General features: G+C 35.3%; 1 protein-coding gene across 3 annotated transcripts in view; it reads right to left on the bottom strand.

Annotated features, from left to right (window-relative positions):
- Positions 1-23,588, bottom strand: part of DPH6 (diphthamine biosynthesis 6) — a 215,851-nt gene that overhangs the window by 114,037 nt on the left and 78,226 nt on the right. Inside the window, exons 8-12 of one of the 3 annotated variants that reach the window (XM_052782504.1) lie at positions 21,919-22,006; positions 13,495-13,648; positions 12,087-12,218; positions 8,043-8,172; positions 4,343-4,517 (exon numbers count right to left, since the gene is read on the bottom strand). In XM_052782504.1, coding sequence (XP_052638464.1) covers positions 4,343-4,517; positions 8,043-8,172; positions 12,087-12,218; positions 13,495-13,648; positions 21,919-22,006 — 679 coding nt within the window. The remainder of the gene's footprint in view (positions 1-4,342; positions 4,518-8,042; positions 8,173-12,086; positions 12,219-13,494; positions 13,649-21,918; positions 22,007-23,588) is intronic. The other 2 variants (XM_052782506.1, XM_052782507.1) reach the window with 2 other exon arrangements.

The following is a 23,588-nucleotide window of genomic DNA, read 5'->3' as shown; positions in this document are numbered from 1 at the left end:
TATAACAGACAAGGCTATTTCCAACACCACCACCTTCTTTTAAAGCTACCTGCTACAAACTGTGCACTAGGCTCTATCAGACCATTTTCAGTTTCACTGCAAGAGAAGGAACCAAGTCTTCTTAGCAATGAAACATTAGAACCACTGCAAGCATCACTGCCTTAAACCAGATGCAAGACACTTTATTCACACTATTGTTCCCACAGTACTTACCCGCTAATATATCATGCCTTGATGATCAGAAAAATGAAAGGAAAAAATAATTTATTTTAAGGTGAGTAAACAGAAAAAAAAAAGAACCCAACTTCAATCAACTTATAGGTATCTGGACATTGGAATCAGAGGGTAAGGACACTCTTTTGTTTTTTATGTTTGTGCTACCGAGTTCAGACAGTGTGGAGGAGAAAACTGAGAAAAAGATGCCTGAAGGATGGTGAAACTGGGATTTGGCAGCTGTCAGAGGGAAAGAACTGAGGTCACAAGGAAAAGCTAAAAGCTTCAACAGACATAATCAAGTCATAGATGCATACGTGTCGGTATGTATATAAAATACATTATGTCACCATCAAAAAATTATTGTAGAATATAAGAGTACGCTAACTTCTACTGTGGTAGTTTATTTCTTCATTTCCAGATAGAAAAACATTAAGAAACTTTGCCAAAGCAAACAAACTGTAAGTGCAAATAGAGTTTTAAATTACATTAACATACTAGAAGAACATCTGGTACAAACACTGTCAACTTTCCACGCATTCTTAGATAAGTATTTGTGGTTAGTGTTTCAGCTGCACTGGGCTTTTTTTAAAATTATTTTTCTAATGAACTATGGTCACAGTTCATAAATGCTCAAAGAATGTTCTCACAAAATAAATAATCATCAATAAGCTCTCAGTATAAATTTCTCACCCTAAACACTGCTTTGCAGTGCATCTTCATGTTTAACTCCCTCACGTGCAACTGTGCTGTTAGCTTTTGTGAAGATGGTAAGTAAGCTGTTTCTATACAAGCTACCAATTACTGCTTGTAATCCTCTAATTCACTGGTAAAACAGAATTAAAACATGAAAATAAAATACTAATTTGATAAACAACAGCAAGAAGTAAAAACATGAAGTACCTTTAGTAAAAATACCGAGATACTAGTAATGACCAGCACAAATTGGGCTGGTGCTCACTATGGAACAAAGATCTGGAGGAAGGCAAACCATGTATCACATATTCCCAGACCGAATAGCCTAGATAGTCTGTGGTACTACTGTTAGAAGGACATAATCAGAACACTTGTTATACGTTACTAGGATCAGCAGTATAGCCTTTACAATAACTCTGACGTAGCTTATATTCCAGTTGCTGACATAGACATTAAGATTGGCAGAGGTTTCTGCACCAATAAAACATGTGGACCAAGAAAAATATATTAAATGATCTCAGGTTTTTCTTAATTATAAGAAAGTCAGTCAAATTGTATCTTACAACAGTTTACGTCTACGTCTCACAAGTAGAAACATTGAAGTTGTTTTTAAAGAATGTTAATCCCAAATGAGGAAGAATGTTTGGTTTTGCTATAAATACTTTGAAAATCCTAATTTTATTCTGCCACTGTTGTTTGGTGTCTATCAGACTGAGGTCAGGACATTCTCATGGCAAATTTCAAATTTTTACTTTCTGTCCTCATAGCACTGTTGGCAGGATCCTGCAAGGTCCCTACAGAATTAAAGTGATGCTCTGCTGAGTGATTTTTTGAGCCTGAAGAGTGAATTCCGTAGTTTGCATGAACTACCTACACCTTTCTGCTGCCAGCTCTGGTCTTGCATGCCAGTGCACATCAATCCCAACTTGCAATACCCTGAATATTACAGTCTTTGGCCTATTCTGAACTGAGCAAAAACACTGTGCTAAAATACATGATGATTCCCCAGTGTCCACAAAACTTCATATTGGACAGAAAAGACAAAAATTTAATTGTCCAGTTGTTATCAAGCAGATGACAAAAATCTACAGATACACAACATAAAGGTAATAATCATTTACTGTTTTAAGATCAGTAAGCTTCTGTTCCTCATACATACAAAACTGATTAACATTTCATCATCATAAATTTATTATAATTTTTAAATCATTTTTGTTGACTATACAGATTAAAAAGCCACCTTTGTTCCTCCCTTATTTATTCTGGAAAATATATTCTAGTCCTAAAACATACTGAAGTGCTTTATTTCCACTGGTGACCTTAAGAGCTTAATACCTGCCCATACATAGTCCGAGGAAGTTCTGAAAATCCACCTAAAGATTTTGGAAAATTCACATTTAAGAAGATACAAGATCCATATCTTTCATTAATAAATTTTCAAATGCAAATATATTGTTTATGTACTTACGCATTCCTCTATGATGTATTCTTATGAAAAGGTTTTATAGGTTATATCTTTTATATGCTATTTCAGAAAGAAAAAAAATATTTATAATACATTTACTGAAATTAAAAAAAAAGAATATTCTTTTGATGTTTACTGGATCAAGCTCTGCAGAATAGAAATATGTTACCAAAAAGTCAAGGATTCTTAGCAAGATAAACCCAGGATAACGTTAAATATTGATACTCAGATGAACCATATTGGTCATAGTAGTAAGGCAAAATCTGGCAAAGGAAAATTAAAACTATTGCTGGTATGTATATTACCAATTCCCCATACAGATGTTTGTGGGCTAGAGACAGAACTTAGCCATAAAGGATGATGAGTGATCCTGTAGCAGAGGTACAGCTTTTCATTACTGTTTCTTTACTCCTGTGGTCATGGGATTTTAGAAGTAAAAATACTTATTTTCCACCTTAAGGGAAAATAACGTTGCTTGACTAAAACGTTCCCTTGGGAAAGAAAAACCAAAAAAACCCAAACAAAAAACAATGGAAAGTTTTCCTTAATGTTTAACTTGCTGACCAATGTTACTGGTTACACTATACTTGAAGAGAAATGAGCCTTTCCTTGGCTATGCTGACTGTCCCGTACCATCAGGAGATCCAAGAGACTGGCAGTGCCTGCTTATTGTCCATTTGCAGCACAGGACTATTCATTGGGTTACTAAAGCAATTTTCAGTTCACACCCTTTTCTGAATTTAGTCTATGCCAGCTCCAGGACAGTAATACAGATTAGTTGCAATGATATATCAGAGAAGTTCCTGCAAATACAAAGGTGCAAAGCTTATTAAATTTTATCTTTGAAGGACTATGTATGATGTGATACAATTATGACTGTCAAGGTGTAAGACTGAATGGAAGAAAGTTTAATAAACCTACTTTCTGCTTTCTCAAGAAAAACGGATATGCATAGATGATAAAAACCCACCCTGCTATAACCACAAGGTTAATACAGTAGTTATCTACCAACATTTCATCCTGCAAATGAAACAAATTCCACATCAGCTTCTGAAGCAAAATACTATTCCTGAAATTTTCCATAAAATGGTACAAAGACAAAACAAAGTACAATTCCATGGCAATTATACTAGGTGGGTTTGCAGACTCAAAGAAGTTTCAGGAAATTTAAACAGATGCTATAACATGTTGCTTAAATCAGTTTGCACAACACAATAATTTGGACTGGACAATGTACTACACAAGAGGAGTATTGGTAAGAAAGGGATATATACATTTTTTGCAACAGAAAAGGTGAGATACTTCATCATTTGTCAGAATGGTACTAGCTGGGCAAGAGGTACCAAGTTAGGAAAAAAGCTTTTTATTCAAAGTTTTGGTCCACTTTTCCATGATAATTTACTGCCTCCTTTTCATACTTCTAAATAGTACGTAATATTCTATTCAGTTTGTTACTAATTTGAAAAAAAGAACAGTTAAACCTTGCTGTACTTTCAAATGGTTAAGCAGTACCAAGAGCCTCAAGAGAGATTTCATTAAATACGCATTTTAGGATTGACTTACCTATAAAAAAGTTTTAACTTGCTCGCTTTAAGCAAACAAATTTCAAATATCCTCAGATGTTCCTAAATTGTTTTTATATTCTAGGCAGACTATAAAAGTGTATGTGTAACACAATTACTTGGTCTAATTATAATACACAACAGAAGTAGGCTGTTCTTGAGATTCTCTGCAAAGAGTAATTTAACCTGTCTTATGATCACAAAATGAAAGACTGATGTGGGTTAAGTTTTTGTTTTGCTCAAAAGTTTTAAAAATATAAATTCAAAATGCTCATTTTTCTTTTTCTTTTTTTTTTTTTTACACATTTTCTTTTGCACATTCAGATGGGAGAGAAAGAGACTTTATAACTGTACTCATTTCAGTACACTGACATATAGTTCACATGAAGTAACAAAGATTCCCTACCTTGATGGACTGACTGTAAGGTCCTATGCTAGCAGGTGCCCAGTGGGAAATGCTCTGTACATGCATGACCAGTTTTTCATCACGTAACACATCATCTGTTGCAATGTCATACTTATGTGTAAGGCAGTCAATGCAAAACAGTACTCCATCAGGCAACAGGGTTTCCACACATACTCTGAAAACACAAGACAATTTTTTTTTTTCAAACAAAGTTTGCTTGCACCAAGTTTCAGCATTTATTTTCCATAGTTTTTTTGTTTGGATACTATGTTATGAAATTTTGTCAGGAACAACAACAACAAAAAGCTATGGTATCGCAATACCCTGCTAGCATTTACACTGCTTTCTCCTCTCCAAATAATGATCAGCTTCAGACTTCCAGCAAGATAATCTCCATTACGAAGGAGAAACTAGCACCATATCCAATGCCTTATTTCCATTTGGTTGTTTTTATAATGTGTATTACTTTATTAAGAATACATGAATTCTTTTATTAAAAAAACCTTGACCACAGAACTCTGGCAATGCCAGAAAAATTATGCTAAGCAGCCTTCAGACTGAGTGTATCATTGTCATATTCTTATGTCCATGCATTTTTCACTGAATCTCCTTCCAATGGTTGGACTAGAGGTTCAGGTTCTAAAAAGCAGCAGCTTATTGTTCCTTTACACGCTTCTCACATGTTATCAGGCAATATTGAGCATATTTTTCTGTTATACCTCAAGCTGCATGACAGACACACACTTATGACAGGACTGAAAACCTACTTAAGCATTCATTTAAAAAGTTCATTTTTGTTTGCTCCAAGGAAGACTGAATGCCAGAATGGACAGACAGACGGACGGTCTGTTGCATGTGGCCAGTGAAAAAGCAGGGGATATATGGGGGGAAATGAACATTTCAAAGCCTGAAAAATAATTATATTTGCAGTCCATGCATAAAAAAGTCATTTAGCTCCCAGCAGGAATCCAACAAAAAATTACTTGTTCTCTTTACATATCATATAACATAATCTTACAAAATTCTTCTCATCTTGCTTATTTCTTCCAAGAAAACTATTTTTCTCCCCTCCTCCCACATGCAAATACAGTATTTTTTCCACATTACCATCATCATAAGCATGGATGAATGGATTTTCTGCTTGGGCTGGTAAATTTTCAAGACAATTTTGCAAATTTAGTGCAGATCCACACCCTTGAGTCAGTACTTCCAGCATACTGCTTGTGAGAACTCCCACAACCAGGTCTCTGTGCATAATGCAATGATGCAGCCACGCAAACTGCTGTATAATTTTTCTTCTGGACAAAATGCAACATAAATCTGTTTGTTCCATAAATATAATCATAAAAAGCCATTTTCCTGCAACTTCCTAATCTTTCTACATGTTATTTTAGTGATGGAAGACTACATGGCTCGCTATGCAAATGTGGAGGCTTAAAACATGCAGCAGCATGAGAAATGAAGGAAGCTAAATCAGGAGAAGTGTCATAAAGAGAACTTAACATACATAGGAGTGGAGATTCATTTTGTGTAGTTTACAGCTGGGACTAGATCCCTCCTCTGAAGGCACACACAACCAATACTCCATCCCTCTGTGATTTAGTAATCCTGGCCTGCAATCAGCATTTGAAGAAGCTTCTTCCTGCCCTCTTTTAGTCTCTTCTGACACCCAGACAGTGTAGGAGAATGTTAATCTATGATGATATACATTATCTTAACAATGTCTTTTAACTATTTGTCATGCTATACTTAAAATTCACATGCCTATACTACACTTCATATTTTGTAATAAGAGTATCAAATATAGTATTTTACATTAGAAAATTGCTAAACAGTTGGTTTTACAAATATGAACAAGACGTGAGGTCTGACCTCACAGTTGACCCTACTTTGAGCAAGGGATTGGACTAGATGACCTGCAGAGGTCCCTTCCAGCCTGTATTAACCTATGAGCCAAGTTGAATTTTTCAAGCTATGGCAGTTCTGCATACTGAGCATATTATCTCAGATACTTAAGAACATGAATTACTGTAATAAGGAAAAAGCCCTTTTGACAAAGGCAATAAATTTTACAAATGGAAAACTAGCGTTAACACATAGCTTTTTAAAAAAAAAAAAACAGAACAAAAATTTCATGGGCTAGGTGTTTGTTATCCAGTTTCCAATGGAAAAAACCAAAACAACCAACACACCCAAATAACACAGGAATCACATACTGCATACCTAGACCATCAAGCTGTTTCATTATGTCAGAGGTGGACTTGGATGCAATGTTGAAAATTCTGTACAACAGATATTTAAAAGCGGTGATTTGGGGATCTATGAATGAAAGTGTTAGCATCAGAGTATTCAGAAGTCTGAAATAATTTCTTTTCATACTTGCATTCTTACTGAATATGTAAGTGCAGCTAAGCTACTCACTAACAATCATTACCTGATGGAAACACAAGATATTAAGAACAACCACATTGGATCAAGCCAAAGATCCATCTAGTCCAGTATTCATCTTCAACCACAGCCAAGCGCATATAAGCAGGGGAAGAAAAGGAACAGAGTAAGTAGATATTGGTACTGTCTTGAAACAACTCCCAGTATCTCATGATGTGCATCTCAGGCACCTCCTCAGCTAACAATTTTGCTTTTGTATTTAACAAAATAAAGAGAACAAGGTGAATAAGGTTTGTCACAAGGACCTAGAAGGTTCCAAACCGCATCACTTTTAGGAAGGCTTAATAATCATTGATAGTAAGGCTTCAGTAAGGCTTTTGACACCGTCTACCATAACATACTCATAGAGAAGCTGTTGCTGTATGGGCTGGATAAGCAGACGGTGAGGTGGAATGAAAACTAGCTGAATGGCCAGGCCCAGAGGGTGGAGAGTAGTGGCACAAAGTCTCACAGGTGGCCAGTAACTAGCGGTGTACCCCAGGAGTCTATACCAGGCCCAGTCCTGTTCAACATCTTCATTAATAATCTGGATGATGGGGCAGAGCGTACCCTTGGCAAGTTTGCAGAAGATACAAAACTGGGAGGAATGGCTGATATGCCAGAGGTTTGTGTTGCCATCCAGATGGATCTCAACAGGCTGGAGAAACAAGCACACAGGAACATCATGAGGTTCAACAAGGAGAACCTGAAAGTCCTGCACCTGGGGAGGAACAAACCCATGGTCCAGTATATCCTGGGGGCCAACTGGCTCGAAGGTCCAGAGAAGGACCTGGAGGTTCCTGATGGATACCAAGTTCAACACGAGCCAGCAATGTGCCCTTGTGGCAAAGAAGGCTGGTGATATTTTGGGCTGCATTCAGAGGGGTGTTGCCAGCAGGTCAAGGGAGGCAAAAAACCAAGAAAAGCAAACAAAATCCCACCAATACAGAAGAGTTGTCAGTTCAATCAAGTCACAGAGGAGAACTGAGACTTGCAAAAATGTATTATTCTTCTGTAAGTCCATTTAAGGGGAGCATTTATAAACCTTATGGTATATATGAAGGAAAGAATTTCTGACCCTAGTGTTTTTCAGTTGAGCAGACTTGATGTGATTACTCCAAAAGGCAGCAAAAGTCTACTTCTAAGTCTGTGAGGCACAAACATTTGGACAAAAGCTTCATAAATATGGTAACAATAATTCAGTATATTATAGTGTATCATAAATATACTATAGCAGTAGCATAAATATACTATAGCAGTAGTCTAATCCTACCTTGCTGGTGGACACAAATCAAATTGTGTCACATAAATTGAATTTATAACATTGAAATCTTTCATGCTCTTCATATACAGATGAACCAAAATAATATCCTTCAGTTGCAATCCCTCTGAAGTCATACTAGCTGCAGGATAAAAATAATATAGCTGTTAAAGGCAGAATATTTTAAATGTGTGTAGAAAGACAGCATAGGCATCCTGGTTTTGTTCAGCAAAATCAACTGGTAATAACCTAACAGTTGTCTAAACATGACTGAAGGCTTTGCAACATATTACCTTTCCCCACATAATACCTATTTTTTTCATGAAATTCTTTCTCATGTTAGTTTTCCAAATATACAGAAACAGAATACGAATAAATTTTATCCACCCTGAGCAGTGGTGAATTCTTGCCCGAAGAAAACATATCATGCATTAATGCGTATAGAGATACGTAACAGTCCGAATTCCTTGTATCCGTAAGTTTTATTATCTCCTATTTTTTTATTTTCAGTCTATGACAGCTAGTAATCTATAAATGACTTTGAATCACAAAAGTATAGAACTGGAAGGGACAATAAGAAGTCCTGTAGTGCATCACGCTCTTCAAAGAAAAGATCAGATATTTATATGGTATTCCAGAGGGATGCTTGTCTAAGCTGTTTTTAAAAACCCTCACTACAATAATAATCTCCACATAAACAAAGAGTTATAAACGGCAAGACAGACAATGGGAAACAGAAGTGCCCACAGGAGAAATGAAGGAAAGATGAGAGCAGTGGAAAGTTCAAGCAGACAGTTAAAGAAAAGATACTGGGAAGTCACGATCATCTGAATGTGTATGCAAGAAGATTCCAGTCATAGCACTTAAGAAGAATGTATTACTCTTACATAGTCAATACCACAACAAGACACGTGAATCAGCTCTGCAGTGTGGACCTTTTGTAACTCATGAGCAACAGAAACTAAATGAAGACAAAATCTTCTCTGAATATAGAACATATATAATAACAGTCCCATGTGACCTAACTTAAATGAGCTATGTAAAGTTCTTCTCAGTGTAGCTTTGGGGATCTTGTCCTTTAACGATACAGTGTGTACCTGTATATACTTTTATATTTGTTTTCCAGTGGAGAAGTACAAGAGTATAAAGACAATCTCTGTTGGCTGTTGCTTCAGTGAGAAACAAATACTTTTTGTGTAAAACTTTTCTGTGCTTTTAAAGACAGTTCAGGAGTTGGCACTCTTCCATAAAGGTTAGTATGGTCACACCAATGCTGAATTTTGCTCTAAATGTCTCAAATTTACTTAGTCATACTGCTATCAGTGTTGGCAATCTGAAAAGGGGAATTCTCACTGACAGAAAAGGAAGTGTGCACTAAGTGATATAGGAGATTATATAGCAATTGACATAGAACTACTATTAAGTCAAGATACATCTCCAGAAATATCAGCTGAGAAATTAGCACACAATGATAATTCTGTCCAGAAATATGTATGTATTTGAATGCTGCCTGATAGCAATCCCTAGGTCAATACCAGCTGCTATGTCACCAGTCAAGGAGGAAACAAGGACATTTTTCAGATTTCCAGCCAGCATTTTAGTCAAGAAGAAGGAGTTTTGGCCTGCAGTTAAAAGTTCTGCAGCATTATATGGAATACTGGAGGGGAGAAAAAAGCCCAAACTGACACCCCCATCCCCCCTGCCCCGATCTAAATTTAAAATGCATAAGCCAATAAACTAACTCTAACTTGTGGACACGTAACAGTATTAGAGCAAATTGAAGGCAAAGAGATTTGGATAAATTTGTAATTTCTAGCTTTATTTTAAAAAATCTTCTTAAAGTAAGTAAAAGTACAATATCCTTTTTCTCTGCATGAATTAGAGGAATGATTGGAAATAGAATCATAGAATCATTTAGGTTGGAAAAGACCTTCAAGATCATCGAGTCCAACCATCAACCATGCCTACTAAACCATGTCCTGAAGTACCCTGTCCACTTGCTTTTTGAATACCTCCAGGGATGGTGACAAATAGCTTGCCCCTAGCTTGTAAGCAGAATGAAATTGACCTCCCAAAGCACTCTATCTAGCGGAAAGGCATAAATGAACCAGTTACCAACCCACCACTTGGGTTCTTGACAAGAAGTTCTGTTTTCCAAGGAGAGGACTCTTACACAGCACATCTCCAGGATGTACAGGGAAACCATACAGCCTTTCTGTTGAATTTCAAGCCATTCACTGCTCCTAAGAATTTATAAAATTAAAGAGTCAGGTGAGACTCATCCTTACTTAGGCAAAACTGCCTAAAAAGAACTGACCCAAAAGGTAATATCGGCCGAAGTACAGCTTACTTTTTTTAAATGGGTTATCCAGGATCTATAGGCTAAGAGCCACAAAAGATGGTATGCAAACTGTCTACAGGAAGTAGCATTTTAAACTAAATTTTCATGTAATAACAATCTATGTAGTTCCCTTCAAGCCTCTGGAACTTTGCCATGGTACAGCTGCACAAGAGCTACTTCATATATAAAGCACTGCAATCTCTGTCATCTTCCAATCATATTTAAAGAAAAGTTTAGCAAAAGAGTTTAAGAAAATAAATGTAAACACTAATGCACTGCATTCCCTCCCATTCTTGGCTTCACAGAAGAATTCCATCCACTTTACAGAACAACCATGTTTCATAACATCAAGTAATAAATTTCCATTTCTGAATCCTTTTGGCAGCACTTATCTGCTTTAGAGGTGATTAAATCAATTAACCCAGCAAAGAGGTTAAAAAGACTGTGCTTATGCCATTCTCACAGAACTGCTGTATAGATCATGAGTTCAGAAAAAGCCTTGTGCATATTTGCAGATCAGTTAAGTTCTCAGAAACAAATCGTTTCTTTTGCCATGACAGAACCATAATTCATTCAGTCTTCCACACCCACTTCCAAAAAGAGAAAAACAGAAGAAAATGTGAGAACTGGCATTTTCTACCAAGGATCAGAATATTACCACTTTTTTTTTACTATAATACAGCTAATGCAAGTAATTTGCTGAAAGCAATAGGCTACTGTACTAGTCAAAGACACATCTTTTTTAACAGATGCTAAGGCAAATTATACAATGTTTGTACTGGCAGATTTCCATTCAAATATAATGAGAAGATTTACACTAAATACTATTGTCTTTTACTAGAAGCTTGATCACATCCACCTTGCTGATTTCCAAGCAATCGAAAACTAGCTTAATGATGTTCTACAAAGTATAACTTCTTTGCTTCTGAAAAAAGTTCTAGGGTTTATCATCCTATATTCAATTATGAATACTCAGCTGCCCATGCAAAAAGAAAGATTTCACAGGACAATACCTCACACAAATTCATGAACAAGAATATGAGCCTACCCATTTAGATACTAAAAATTATTTCAATTTTTATGAATGAAAAGAAGCCTGTGTAAACATGCTTTATTTAAAATTTAGAATGAAAAAAAATATGAAACAAAAATGTTCACATTTTATTTTATATGTCAGTATCTTGTAAGAGGGGGATGGATAGTAAGGGACCTGGATTTCATGATTCCCAAGATAGCAATGTCTCCTTTACATTAAGAATATAAATGAGATTTACTGCTACTGACCTAATCCTAGATGCCAAAACGTGCAACAGCTTTCTAGGAAACTTAATTTAAAATTATGGTAGCTACAAAAGTGCTTTAGCAAGTAGACAGCATCCACAGCACACATGCACACTCACACACAGTATATATTGCAAGAAAGCTATAAAGCAAGTTATAAAGTGAGTAAGTACTGTGGAAATAGTGTTGTTACAGTGATATGAACACTACTCTGGCTTTCTAGGGTCTTCAAAAGCCAGTCAAATTATGATGTGCTCAATATTAAAGCTGGCAGTCTTGATATCAATGATTCCAATCAAATACAAAACGCAATGGCAAACTGCCAACCACAACATTTAAAGTTATAAAACCATACGACAATACAGATTCTTACTTAATACCATATTAAAAACAGTATAGTTAACAGTAGATAATGCATTAACTGAATAAAGCACCTCGGAGAGAAGAAAATGCTTCCCTTGCTGCCTCTTGAACATTTTTGCCTTTTGATGGAAGGAAGTGGGCAGTGATACCTGAAAACCACTGGTAACCACTCAGAGATTTTCCTGAACTTCCAAACATCTTGGCTAAGGGAAATGAAGAAAAGCACTGTGATTATAATAATGAAAGATTTCAGATTAACCTAGAATATATTTTAAATTGTTTAAGTAAGAAGAACTTCTACAGAAAAATATATAAAAAAAAATCACAAACTGTAAAAACAGCTTCAAAAATATTTACAGACAAACAGATATAAACCACAAACTTAAAAGTAAGTGTGCTGGTAACAAAGCTTCCAAATGCTACTTGACAAATCCTCCTCCAACACTGCCTTCAGAAAATACGCCTGCAAGTAGTACTTAGCTGAGAATTTCAGTACTTTCTTTCCTCCTCTGCATTTTTGCTGACCTTTTACAATTTCTCTACCTGTTTTGATACAGACTTGGCACAAGACATGACACTGAAAAGCTAAAATTTTCAAAATAATCTAAGTGACACAGGAACAGATTTTCAAACTTATATGCCAAATTTTAGTGGAAGTTAGGTGTTTAACCTGGTTCTGATCATATCAGCAAATGCATAACGTGTTTAGACATTTTTTTAACATCCCACCAGGCACTTACCCATATTCAAGAGCATAAATACCATTCAATATCAAACACTGTTATGTTATGAAACTTAATTTTCAGGAAAAGTTTACTAATCTTTGGGTGTAGGGTAACAGTGATGCTGTGGTAATTCAAGGAGGTACCGATCTATGAAATTGGTTTTATCTTGCATTAATCGCCTCATGTTTGAGGCAGTGCTAGTATCAGGCATATGATTAGTTACTGCAGCTCACCTAAGAGACAGTAACTTGCTAGGCTGCTAAACTTGATCATGCATGTCACCCTGAGGTTGCTTGAGTGGGGAAAGACTCATACACTACATAAGCAGGTTGAACGGTTGAATTTTGTACTTCATTTTAGAGTTTGCTTTTCTAGCTTCTGTTTAAAAACAGTAGAGTATCAGTACAGGTGTAGTTAGACCTTTTAAATAAAACTCAATCCCTCCACTCGAATGATTATATTATAGTAATTTCATTCACACAAACAGAACACATAAATGTGTGTTTTCTGAAAGAAAGAAGGAAAATGGGTTATGGTCCTTCTGTAAAATAACATGAAATTAATCATTACTACAGATCTATTCATTCCTATCAGAAAGCTGCATTGTAGTATGATCTCTTTTTTTTTTCAGGCTGGTTATTAAAGGTCACGAACATTCTTTTAAGGAGTGTTCTTATAGTAATTTAACAGCATACTCCACCACGGCATGAAATATTCAATATTATTTTTCTAATGAAAGCTGTGCAAGACTCACTGAAATCCAAAGTATTATGTTTCAAAGACTTCCAGAGGACTAGAATGTTTTTCTGTGGTTCATCCTCTTCTGATGAAGGGAAAATATCGTCATCATCGCAGCTTAGCTCACAAGAACAGCTACTGACCATAAACGTACCTGAAGATTCCCCCTGCTTGAGAGAAACATAAAATAAGCAAGTAAATAGCATGCCAAGCAGTATGAAATCAGCACATTTTATCATTCAAATTTTGGGTTTCAGTTACAAAAAATAGTATAGCTCAACGGGTACATAAGCTTAGAACAATTCTTGGAAGAACAGCATTTGGATTTCCCACTATTTAGACTGCAGAAACTGGCAGAATACAACGCGCTCCTGTTGACATATCATATGGAATAAAAATGCAGACTTAGTAATAAATAAGGACAACAGATATGAAAAATTATGAGACTCAAGATAAGAGACAGAAAGAATACTATGATGAAGAAATGCTATTCCACAATTATATACAGGACAATTATGTTTTCCAAAAATAGTATAAATTAAATGAAAAAGGGAACAAAATAGAAAAGTAACAACTTGATAATTAACACTGTCACTAAACACTTGAAACAGAGCAAAAGACTAACAAGAAAGTTTTAAAACTTTGTGGAACCTTGAGTGCAGTACATGTAAAAAAAAAAAATATTTTTTCTCTTCATCTCACAAAAGACTATCCTTTCCAACAAAGTCACCACACTTTGGAATGCTCAGAGTTTTGAGATACAGAAAAGAGCATTTCCCAAGATTTATACATCAAAGTATTCTCCTGACAAGGAAGGAAAATAATTCATGGTACCTTCTCTTCTTCCCAAATGCTTTCTTAGGCCTAGGAAGAAAAAACTACCCAGTGCACCTTTTAGAGCAAAATACATAGGCAGAGTGCATACTGACTAGTCTTCCAAAATTCTGTGTTCACTATATTTTCAACAAGTCATGTAATTACAACATACATATATATATTTTTATTTTTAGAGCAATCAGAACCCCTACTCTCTTCCACCTGATTTTCCAAGGCAGCCTAATCCACAGAGCATGTTGACTTTCGAATCACTACCTTGGCTAATACTACTTGCCTTCATCTAAAAACAATATGAATTATGACAGAATTTATCCATAAACCTGCATGCTGTAACTCCAGATTCTATCGATTAATTTTCTGCTCAAAGGTCTCAAATTTCATATAGTGTCTAAACTAGCATTTTACTGCAGGCTTCTTAAATACTAAATTCACAGAAATGATGATAAAGCCAAGTAAAGCAAGATATAGAGTTGACAAAACATGAAGCCTTTGGCAATCCTTAAATATGGATTAGAAACTTGCTGAATATTCTGTTAGCTCACAAATTAGTGTACTATCTATAGAATTTCCATGCAAAACATCTATGAAAAAGAATATTATTAACATTATACAGCAAACGACTCATAAGGTCATATGAAGTTTGACCCTCTGCATTCTCTGCTTTTTAACAATTGGATCTCATCAAGCTGTCAAACAAAATGGGATATATTAAAAATTACTAATCAATTTGAATATAGACTTTTTCTTAAAAAGTAATTTTATTGTATTTTTTTCTTTTCTTTGGAAAATAAAACATATCTTATTGCAATTTCAAAAGTTTTCTCTTCATATTAAGGAAAAAAAAAGTGAGGGGAAAAAAAGGCAGAAAACTACAGTATGCATTAGAAGTCTGCAATAAGAACTCAGCATTTACATCAATATTTGACTTCACTGGAAAGAAAAAGGATCCAGTTAAGTTAAAGCAGTGTATTTGGAAATTCTCAGGAAAGGCTAAATTACAAAAAGGTCATTACCTATGAGAGGAAAATCAGCTCTGCTGCCTCTAAAAGGGCTCAAGGGGAGTTTTATAAGCACTGTAAACACTAAAGCTATGCTCTAAGAGGGACTGATGTTCTTTGATTGGACCTCATTTTATTCATTCCTTCAAGAAAGGCATGAAAGTCAAGGCAATAATCTACTTTATGTGAATCAATTGTACATGAGAGGTTAAAAGAAGTCAACTAAATGTAACGTAATAGCGCAAAGATGAAAACTGCCATTTAGCACAAACACAACATGCATTCCAACATTACAATATACAAGCATCCAACAGCATCTATACCATTCCCACTCACTGAATTACACCTTCAACTACTGCTGTCGGTTGATATATTTTGCCGTTATCCAGAGGGCTGCCTGATAGCCTCTAACCTTTCAGGTATGGTTTAGAAAATAAAGCAGCAGGAACACAAATCTGTAATTGAAATAGATCTTAAACTAGATTATGCTACAAGAACCAAGAAAATTCCATTTTTTCCTTTTTTTTTAAAGTTTCTATTTTTTTATCCATGCGACATTGCTTTATAGAAATATACAGACTGTATAGTGGCATGAAGTGCTAGAAGTGCTACCATTTCCTTCTTGCAAATTGTTGTTTTATTAAATTAGTTGCTTTCCCTGGCTAAGTTGTAACATCCATCATGAAACAATGAATTTGCATTGTAGCAGGGGCATTCCTTGAGTACTAATGTAACATATACAGAGTTTGCACCTCTTGGTCCTACCCCCCGAATAAGCATGCACAGACATGGTGAAATGAACGATACTATCACAATGCTGCTTTGGCTTTTGTTTTTACATAGCCTGGATTTTAACTTCAATATGGTGTAACAATCCATCACTAGGCAAAAAATACATTAATTGGAAAGGGAAAAGTTCCAGCTTGCCAGTATGACAGCCACTTTGTTTCTTGGTTTGTTAAGCTTTACATAATTACCCTTTAAGAGATCTCGAGCTACACCTATCTTCTGTAGGTATTATTAGAGACCTGTAACTTCCCTCCATTCCCTAACCTGGAGGACTGAATTTACATGCTCTGCAAGTGAACATGAAAAGAGCGCCTATTCCATTTTTATGCTACCTGAGAAAATCGTTCTTTCAACTATGTTTCTAAACATGTTTTCTGCAAAATGTGCTTCATAAAAAATTAATGGGAATGTAGTGAGACTCACAGACTATATCACAAATGATTTGCTGTAACGCACAGAACTCCCCTGTAGCTTTGTAATTTGTTAATATTACAAATATCCCAAATTGATGCTGCATGAAATTTTTGTATAATCCACAGTCACATCCCTTTTTCCTAAATATGTCAATATTTTATAAGTTGTTAAGCTTATATCAATATTGCTTCACAGATATAGATAAAATTATACATCTATGTTAATACACATACATAAATAGCTGGTCAGTTGCAAAATTTTTGGAAATTACTAAGAAATACTAGGAATTCTATAATGTTTCTTACATACACCAAAACCCACAAAAATAATTATAGACTACTGTTGATTTCAATGCCTATGATACATCACAATAATTCATTCAAGGTTGACTCCCACAATGCTCCAAACACATAGGTAATCAATCACTTTCTGCAGCAGCACAGGTGCAGGCTACAGCAGAAGTATTAGGTGTGGAACCTGGCACTAGAAGAACAACAGGCTCAATGCCAGCCTAACTAGAGCTGCCAGACTGTTTAGTAGTTATATTCAAATCTCATACAAATGTTGGCCTTCCATTCCTATCGACAGAGAAAGTAATCTAAGAATTTAAAACTTAAAGTTACAGACTGCCACAGACTAACTTTCCCTGAATAATATTCTCATCACTTTAAAAACAAAAACCCAAGCTTGCTATAATGACATTTTAATTAAATCTTACAGAACCACTTTATCACATAACATTTTCATGTTACTTCACAGAAGAAATATATTTTCCCATTTGTTACACTGTTTCTCCCACACCCACTGTACATTGTGATACCAACCTAATTTTGGATCAGAGCCTGCATGCATGCATATGCTTAACTGTATTCACATAACTCATGTCATTGATGCAAGTGCGCTCAGAATGAAGTTAAGCAAATGCATGAGTGTTCCAAGATCCAAATTCTCCTGTTGAAAAAGCCTCAGAGCTAGGACTTTGACTGATATAGCTGAAATTCCATGCCGTGGTCTTTTATGAAAACAACAGATTGCTGTCTTAAAAAGCTTACATCCTCCACTACAGAAACTGATACACAACACAATTCCAAAACTGATAGTTCTCCCACTGAGCAGCAACGAGGATACAGTGGGGCAGAGAGCTCAGAAGACATAAGGAAAGACTATGATAATCTCTTTATTCTTTGTGGTGTACCTTGATAACAGAACTCCTTGAAATAAATGTAATGAGAGAGACCACGTACATCTCCTTGCAGTATTTCAAGTACAATACACAGACACATAGGCAAGAAAGTCCTTTACTCTGAAAGACTTTCAAATAAAGTCTCTTCACTATGAAAGAACAAAAAACTCTCTTTTCTCAGAGAATTGGACTGAATCTGCAATCAAATGGAGTAGAAAAAAAAAATCCTTTGTTTATTATCTTAATGTTTCAAATAAATCAGTGTACAAAAAAAATTTTGCAGTATTCGTTACAAAGTTTTGAAAACATAACTACAAGGGTTATCTATATTCTTATGATGCAGAAGGGAAACTAAAGGTTACCTGGGAGAAGTACCATTCAACGATGAGAAAGTATTAAAAAAAATGCCACTCACAATGCCACCATTGTGGCAACAAAACATATTTTGCAACTTGAAATTCCTTCCCGTTCCCCCTGATATCACTTCCAAAGTCTAATTCTACAGCTAAAGTCCTAAATGGAGATTAACTAAAATAATTCAGGCCAGAAAGAACTGGACAGAAACAGGCTACAAAGTTAAATCAAATCTAACCTGCAGGATCATGCTTCTTTAGTACACAAGGCATGTAAGTATCTCCCAAACACCTTTTCTAACTTTTACAAGCGTTTTTAAAATCATCTCCAAATTGATGTGTGAAATAGATTTGCTGATGTTTAACAGGGGCAGAACTGCTCACACTTCTGCATTGTGTTCTACCCAAAGAGGTGAAGATCTTTTATAAACAGGAAAACAAATAAGCCTCACAATATCAGTTTATGATAGGTAAATATAATGCAATAGTATGCTACAAGAAAGAGCAGCAGCAGGCATGACTCCTGTATGTCTCACAGGCAAACAGGCTCCTTTCTTCTGCCAAGTGTAGAAAGAAAACTACACGACTCCCTCTAATTCCAGACTATCTCTAACCTGAGGGGCTGCAGTTTCACGGCTTTTATTGTTTGATGTATGCTCTTTCTCACTGGAACTCGGGGAACAAAGTATTCATTATTAAATGTGGGAAAGAGCAAATCTTAAAGCATGAATGATAGCTAATACGTTCACTTCTGTTATCAGAAGTATGTTCACATCAGCAGAAGCTCCAACAGCCTTAATTTCTGTTTCTGATCATTCAAAAGCCAACTCAACTTAACAGAGTAACAGAATATTATAATATGGGGAAAATAAAAATGTTTTGCAAATTCGTTGTGCTGTCAAAGTAAAAGAATTTTTCACAGTTGTATTTTTTCCTAATTGAAAATATTAAAAATTAAGTTTTTATTGAACACAAAAGCTGATACACTTGATTTAAAGATTCTGGAATATGCTTCAGAAATTGCCTCCCCCTCAACAAAAAACATTCTACATTTTAAATGTACAAAGTGACAGTCTTATTGGCAAAGTAAAATCTTGATGAAGCTAGGTATCTGTATTATGTACATCACAGTGGTGACCTTGTTTTTCACCATGAAGTAAATGAGGCATTCCTGAATTTTGAGCATTAGTGTTTTATTAGCATTATTATTGATTCTTAAAGTTTTTGTAAAATGCCTACAAAAAAGTTATCTTAGGCCGTGTTTACCAAACTTTTAACAATGTTTTCATAATAAAATCTTGTATTTATTTATCTCTTTAGCCTTTTCTGTATAACTGGTAATGAAAGAAAAGAGGGTGTGTTAAAAAAAAGCTTCAATTATTATTCAAGAACACATCTTGAAGTTGCACAGTAATGTATTAAACCAGAACAGTGAGTAAAATGTTATTTTCCCCCAGGCACAAGGGCTCATTTTGCTGCCAGAAACAATCTAAAACAAATTTCTACGCAGGCTTTGTAGTTAAACATGAAGAGATTTAGCTGAAGAAAATGCATTATAGAGGAAGAAAGACAGCAGAGACTAAGGTACACTCGCTATAATTGCATAATAATTATAAAAGTAAATTCAAAGAATGTAAAATTAACACCTGTGGCACATAACGAAGATAAAATGAATATACAATAAAAGTTAAAAATATGTATATCTCTCAGTTGAAATGATAACAAAACTGATGTCATAATACTTATTAGAATTACACATCACTGTGCAGTCTATTAATGGTTTCTACAAAGTGCTTACACAAGTGGCTACTTTTACACTTTGTTCATAATAGAGTATTTTTTGCCCAATTTTCAGTAATCCCTTGAAAGCCTGGAACTAAAATTAGTTCTCCTTCTAAAGCAGTTTTCCCCTGCGGTGATTCGTTATTGTAGGATTGGCTTTTAAGTGCTGAATTACTAACTGATACTTAAATTTTTTTGTAGGGCTTGTAAGCACCAAATAGTGAGAAAAAGTACAGTACTACAGGCATATCAATCTTGAAGGCATCTCTTTATCATTATGCAGTTAAACCTTGCTAACTTAGTAACAAGTTATGCTCTGAAAGATTGACTGGTTCTCCATATTCATAACTTCTTGAAAACCTAGCTTATTTTATTGTGACATAAAATAATCTGTAGCCAAAAGATTCTAATGCTTTTCCTTATGAGAGAACCACTGCAGAAAATAGACTATTTTTCTTTTAACTATACAAGACATTAGTTTATATACCAAAATTCAGAGCAAGCCTCTGTAAACCTTACTCCTTTGAGAGTGTGACAGCTTTGTCTACAATGGATTTGAAATATGATTTACTACAACACTGCTTGAAACTGTGAGGCTTTAACCAAATCTAAAACATCTACATAAGAAGAGGAAAAGAGCTTCTGAACAGATAAAAGTAAAATCTTGATTCTTATATAAAATGTTATGCATTTTAATATGATTTTTTGCCTGATTTATGTAAAGCTTTGTGTTTTTCATTTTCCCTAGCCTGTCACATTGTAGTGATGTACGGTGCATTTTAGCATCAAGTTTGCCATGAGCAATAAAGTCAGTGCCCCCAAAGAAATATTAATATATTATCACTCTTCCCCACCATGCCCCGCTCCCAAGTTTTCCTTTATTCAGCCTATTTGGTTTTGCTTCACATAGTTAGTTGATATCCTTTTCACAGTCTCCCACACAAATATTTAATGTTTTATTTTTGAAAGAAATCCCAAACTAGAAATTGACAGGATGAAATACAATTTACTTTCCAAGGCAAGAATGAGGCCAGCATGGAAGAAAAATGTACAGGTATTTTATCTGTTTGGAACAATAAAATTAAAAAAGAGGGGCGAAAAAAAAAGGCACGATCTATTGAAAGAAATTCAGGAAATGTAGCTGCTTGAGAGACATGAAATGTGAACTACCAACATAATAATGTTCTATAACAATCCCTGCACCTAGAAGAGGTTCAGTGATCCTCAAAGTGTAGAGGGAAGTAGGAAGACCTATGAAAAGATGACTGCAACAGTAGTAGGAAGATCATAAGGCGCTCTCTTCAACAAAATACTAGCACTTATAGATGTTCAGGAGGAAAAAAAAAAATTAATTTTACCCATAAAATAATGAAAAATAGAAAAGTGATAACAAATACTAAGAAAAATAACTTCTTTTGTGACCTTCTTAGCTCTGCTCACATAAAAGTCTGCAAAATTTAAACCACTAGAGTTCCTATTCCTGTTCTGCTGTTTCTATGGAATCATAAGCTAAAAGAATGAATCCTAGTGAACCACCAATGATTCCTTTAAGATCTTTGACCAGGATAATCTCCTCAACATGATTTGAAGTAGTTCATTAGACGTATCTTTCATATGGAAAAGATAAACCAAAAACCAGTATGTTTAAAACTTGAGCACTTGTGGGGCAGCAAGTTTTTAAATCATCCACTTTACATCAGAAACAGCAAAAAGAGATGCCACCTCCCAGCAAATCAACACTGTTCATACAGTTTCCTAATGCAGCTGTGTTCCACAGTGTGGCTAGCTGTACTACACGTTACACATGTGCTTGACTGAACCATGTTGGTTGAGCACCTTGAGGTTTCAAGATGAAAAATGCTACACAAATATACTACCTCCATTCATTCATTTGACACAAGGAAGCATTTGTGTTGAGTTTTTCCTTATGGTAAGTTCTGAAACTCAACTAAATATGTATATTGTTATTTCAAAGTACACCCACATGAGTATATATAGGTTCACTCCAAACTGTGACAAAGCAACATAAAAATAGAAAGCATGCATATAGTTTTAAAGGAAGATGACATTTGCAATCTACTTGCCTTATTCTCCAGGTGTAACTTTAAAAAATGAAGGTAGGCCACAGGTGCAAAAGCATCAGCGGAATGCACAACCACCTTGGCTGAATCTCTGAAATACAAAATTCTTAGCATCAAATATTAGTATATAATTTTACATATAGACAATACTTAGTCGCTGTATAACACAGACTCCAAGGTAACTCATTGAAAATCCACTAATTTCTTATTTTTCATATAAATTAAGAAAAAATAGTTTGCTATATAAAATCATATTGTGGAACAACACATTATCTTCATTAATTTTCAATTTTCAAAAGGAATAAACTATACTTCCTGTGGTGAGCCGTCACAGGCAGGACGCAGGAACAACCACATAACCATGGATGAAATGCAAAGAGGAAATTTGTTTTCATTACCTCGCCAGCGAGGGGATCCCCAAAGCAGCACCTGGGCAGAGGCACACAAGCGGGGGGACACAGGCACCGCAGAGCTTGGTCCATGCTAGAGTATCACCGAACCTGCTGGTTTTGCCTATATTTCAGGGATTTGCTCAGGCATAATTTACCACTGTGCTTTGATCTTTCCCACAGCAGGGCAGGAATCTCAAGCATGTTCGCTAGGGTGCCTCTAAGTCTATCACAGGCCTATGTTATCTAAACACTGATGTTCTACTTGTCCAACACACAAGGCCAAACAACAATTAGTATGATATATGTGTTTTTTGACACCCCAGCTGCAAGTCACTTGAGTGTGTTTACAATCCTCCTCATCAATCTTCCATTATTTTCCCACACTTCCAGATCAGTATTGAGAGATTCAGCTAGCTGTAGTCTATGAAAGCATAAATGACATTATGTTTTACATTCTAGAGACTAATATGTAAAGCAATCTTTTAATTTCATCTACAGGAGATTTTTTAAAAGTCCATTCTTCTCGATTAATGCTCCAGGGACTAGTTCTTGAAGTATTAACAGCGTACAGTATTTCACGCTGAGAAACTGACTGATTCGACCATCTTGCATCTGATATTGAAGACTACTAGACACAACTTTTTAATGCCAAATGTGTTGGTAACAATGATAAACTTCCTGTGTGCTGATTCAAATTAGCTAATTTTAGTTTTCATTTTTACAGACACAATCTGTCACACTTTGATTCACAAGAGGCAGTGTCTGTTATATCCATCTGCATGGTTTTACTACTTAAGAAAAAGGTAGCTCTAGGAAACAAACATCAGAAGGTGAGAAACTCAAAGAAAACATGAGAGAAACTCAGATGCAGTACAAGAAAATCTGAAAATTGTTATAAGTAAGGCTAAGGACACACAGATAATTTTCTTGAAACAACGGTGCCCTTGATACCTTCACAGTATTCAATGAGATGAGATAGATAGATTTCTAGTAATGCCACATAAAACCCATGCAAACTGGAAACAGTTGAAGTCTTGGCCAGATTCCACTGACTTAATGGAAGTGTAAAATTAACAGAAATATCTGTTCTATAAAATGTATTTTAGGATTTAAAATAACAAAACTCCTAAGATAATCATCACTACATTGCACAATAATAATAAATACCTTTAACATAAGAAGCTCCACTTCCCTTTTAGTAAACTTTTAAAGTATTTTGATAAATAAGCCTTCAGCTTCATTCTTGAGAGTTATTATCAAGATTCTTTAAGATTAAAATAC

This window comes from Harpia harpyja, chromosome 3, assembly GCF_026419915.1.
Source record: "Harpia harpyja isolate bHarHar1 chromosome 3, bHarHar1 primary haplotype, whole genome shotgun sequence".
Lineage (NCBI taxonomy): Eukaryota > Metazoa > Chordata > Aves > Accipitriformes > Accipitridae > Harpia > Harpia harpyja.
Note: the sequence above shows the minus strand (reverse complement) of the source record. Positions and strands in the feature narration are given on the sequence as shown.